Source organism: Priapulus caudatus, unplaced genomic scaffold (genome assembly GCF_000485595.1).
Source record: "Priapulus caudatus unplaced genomic scaffold, Priapulus_caudatus-5.0.1 Scaffold533, whole genome shotgun sequence".
Taxonomy (NCBI): Eukaryota; Metazoa; Priapulida; class Priapulimorpha; order Priapulimorphida; family Priapulidae; genus Priapulus; species Priapulus caudatus.
In genome coordinates, this window is record NW_014577594.1 from 193,036 (window position 1) to 196,322 (window position 3,287).

The window sequence follows — 3,287 nt, forward strand, 5'->3', positions numbered from 1 at the left end:
TGCGTGCGTGCGTGCGTGCGTGCGTGCGTGCGTGCGTGCGTGCACGAGTGCGTGGGGGCGGCGTCTACCGCGCGTGCATGCGCATGACGCGCACATCGCTGCGATATAGTTGAGGGAGAATTTGCGTCGGACGCTTAACGAGAAGTCGTTAACGATAACGATAATGCAGTAACGATTGACGTTCATCCGTCGATAGACGCGATGATTATCCCCGGGCCGCGTAACTCTTCCAGACACTTTTTTTCACTTTCGAGTTTTCTACTTTGTGCGTTATTTATTTCAGGCGTGCAGCCATGTTTGTGCGAGTGATTTTGCAACATTTGCTATTGGACCCAGTAAAAACACAATGCGTAGGTGTAGTTTGTATCTTACTACCCTGTCTCGACATACGCTTCCGTCTCTACGTGATGTAACATCCCGTAAGATGTGTGTCGCGCTTCGAATGTGCAATAGTTGTATGGCCTTACTCACCTTCGCACCTTTCACCGTTCACTTTACCACCTCGTCGCGCCACGTTTTGCATTGGTCCAAACAAATTGGCTCACACGCACGCACGCATATTAAATTCGTAACAGTAGGGACAGCCAACTTCTCCTTCGACCTATGTTCGCATGGATGTGTTTGATCGTAAAGTTACAAGTTGTGATGATGCATGATCTTATGTTTGTCTGGCGTTAGATCACTCTGTACGAGGTGAGAGAGAGTAGGTCAGCATGGATTTGTTCATGTTGTGTTTATCTGAGCAGCTTATTACAATCAATGAATCACCCGATTAATGCAGTGTGGCGTGGTGCACATCTATTCGTGTAATTTTGCATCTGCTTTCGTGCAAAAACGTCTGTTTACTGAAATCTTGTACCACCACATCATTTGCGGTTAGTTTTTTTAGTGTAAATAACTACTTGTGTTTTCTGTAATTTGTGTTGAGGGAGTCCGTTTGAATGGCAGTATATCAACAAGTCATGTGTAGGGCAAATGTATTCTGTTTTCTTTCCTGTGGTGGTGTCTCGATATATATATTTTTGTATCAAAATCTCACTATACTCTGGGATTCTTGCTTTCATCTTGAGAAGCTATTTTGGGGGGAATTTGATAAACCTACAGTCTCAGAGCATAACCAAATGAATGAGTAAGTGAATACGATATATATGTTTTGTAATTACAGTATACGTAATTGTGGGAAGTGCTTGATCAAATCAACAATTTTGATATACGTGTATAATTGTGATGATGTAATTTTGATAAAAAATCATATACTTATTTAAGAACGTTTATTTGATTGCATAAATGATCTTTCATGGAGTAGGAGTAGCATTAGTTAGGCCTCAGTTGGTCTGACATAGCATTTAGCCAGTAGTTAGCACACGAATTAGAATTTACCTGACAAAGGTCTTTAGGCCAATAGGTGAAGGATCAACTAAGGCGTGAACGAGTTTGTATCTTTACTCATTGCATTAGAATGAGTTTCTCTCTGAAGCTGCAGCCAAGTTAGAGTGGGAGATAACATGTATTTTACGATGCAACATAGGGGTGCGCTCGCGTGCACATGCGTAGCTTGCGATACCTAATTTAATAGCTATAATGTAGGTTAGCGTCCCGTACCATCCTGCAAGCGCTGGTTATTTCTGTTTTTGTTGTTGTTTTTTGCAACCTCGTGAACTCTAATGCTGCATGGCGTCATTTTGTCTTCTTGTGTGCCTATGTGAGTGGGTCTATTTATATGGGAATGTGGTGCGTCTACAGCATGCGGTTGTGATGCCTGCTGCAGCCGAACCTTACATGTCTTTTCAGTTTTTGTAATTAAATGATGAATGGCTTCATTTTACTTTCACGTTTTCCTTTGTTTTCATTTTTTGTGTGAGCGTCTTTTGAGGTGGTGACCTTTTTCTGTGACAACGACAGACGTGGCAGTTCTAACCGCCCGCATTGATCTCTCTAACAAGCTTTGCAACTAGGTAAAATATTACTAATGCTTTTATTAGACATTTATAACGATTGTAATGGTAGAATAATGCGTGAAATCGTCATGGAGCCGCGTGTAGTGGTAGTGTAGAGTATAATAAGATACTCAGCAGATGTTGATAACGACTGTAGAGCTAGGATAATGCACATGCCGTGCATGAGACCATTTTTGACGAGTGCTGTGTTAGAGTAGAGGTCACATAAACCTCGGACGTCGATCAGTAGTGTAGTGGGAGTATAGAATGCAATAAGACACTCATCATGTATAGAATGTAGTGATTGGAGAGCATGTAAGACGTTCGTGGGACATTGAAAACTGGATTTCTGCAGAACCGATGATATCTGTGACGGTTAAGGTGAGAATAGAGAACGACAAATGCACCATCTAGCGATCACATGCATCATGATGCACGTCTCAACGACTACGTAGACTCCCTTCTCAAAGCCATGTTCTATAAATTGTTCTATAAGTCGTTCTATAAGTCAAACGTCTGCGATGTCTATAATACCTGGAGAAGGTGAACAGTGTAATTTACGTGAGTTCTTAGTGCTTCACCCCTGCTTACTCACCACTCTTCAACTTCTTCCGTACTCACTACTCTTCATCTTTTGCATCTGCTGCTTCTACGAGTAAGACTAAATTTAAGGCTTAAATAAAATAAAATTTAATTAAAGTAAGGTGAAGTATTGTAGGCTGTGAGTTTAAGGCCCAAGGCAAAGTTCCCAGCACAAACACTAGATCCCCGGCACCATGACAATCAGCACTTACAAGTCATGCTTTCATTCTCGATATATCTTTCTCTCTATATCTTCCCTCTCTCTCTCTTCGCAGGTCATCATGTGGTGCAGAACGGCTACTGCGGACCTGGGGAGCTGGTCTCAGCGAGGGTGCCACTATCTCCGCCGATGTCGTCGGGCATGACGGCGCACAAGGCCGTTAAGGAGTCTCAGATGAATCTCATCGCGTCAGAGATGGTCGATTCGATGCAGGAGGACCACGAGCGAGGCCTAGTGAAGCTGAGCAGTGTGTGAGGACACGGGATGCTGCGCATGTAGCAGCAGCGGCGGTGGCAGCGGTAGCAGCAGTAGCAGCAGCAGCAGTAGCAGTACCAACAACAGGACCAGCAGCGGCAGCAGCGACAGCGACAGCAGCAGCAGCAGCAGTAGCAGCAGCAGCAGCAGCAGCAGCAGCAGCAGCAGCAGCAGCAGCAGCAACAGGACCAGCAGCGGCAGCAGCGACAGCGACAGCAGTAGCAGCAGCAGCAGCAGCAGCAGCAGCAGCAGCAGCAGCAGTACCAACAACAGGACCAGCAGCGGCAGCAGCG

At 44.8% G+C, this 3,287-nt stretch overlaps 1 protein-coding gene across 3 annotated transcripts in view; it reads left to right on the forward strand.

The window, feature by feature from the left end:
* The window catches only part of LOC106811382 (palmitoyltransferase ZDHHC18-like), a 16,289-nt gene extending 13,205 nt beyond the window's left edge, over positions 1-3,084 (forward strand). Inside the window, exon 10 of one of the 3 annotated variants that reach the window (XM_014814968.1) lies at positions 2,795-3,084. In XM_014814968.1, coding sequence (XP_014670454.1) covers positions 2,795-2,994 — 200 coding nt within the window. In that variant the 3' untranslated portion in view covers positions 2,995-3,084. Of the gene's footprint in view, positions 1-283; positions 1,826-1,902; positions 1,956-2,794 lie in introns of those variants that run through there. The other 2 variants (XM_014814969.1, XM_014814970.1) reach the window with 2 other exon arrangements.
* Positions 3,085-3,287: the final 203 nt, after the last annotated feature.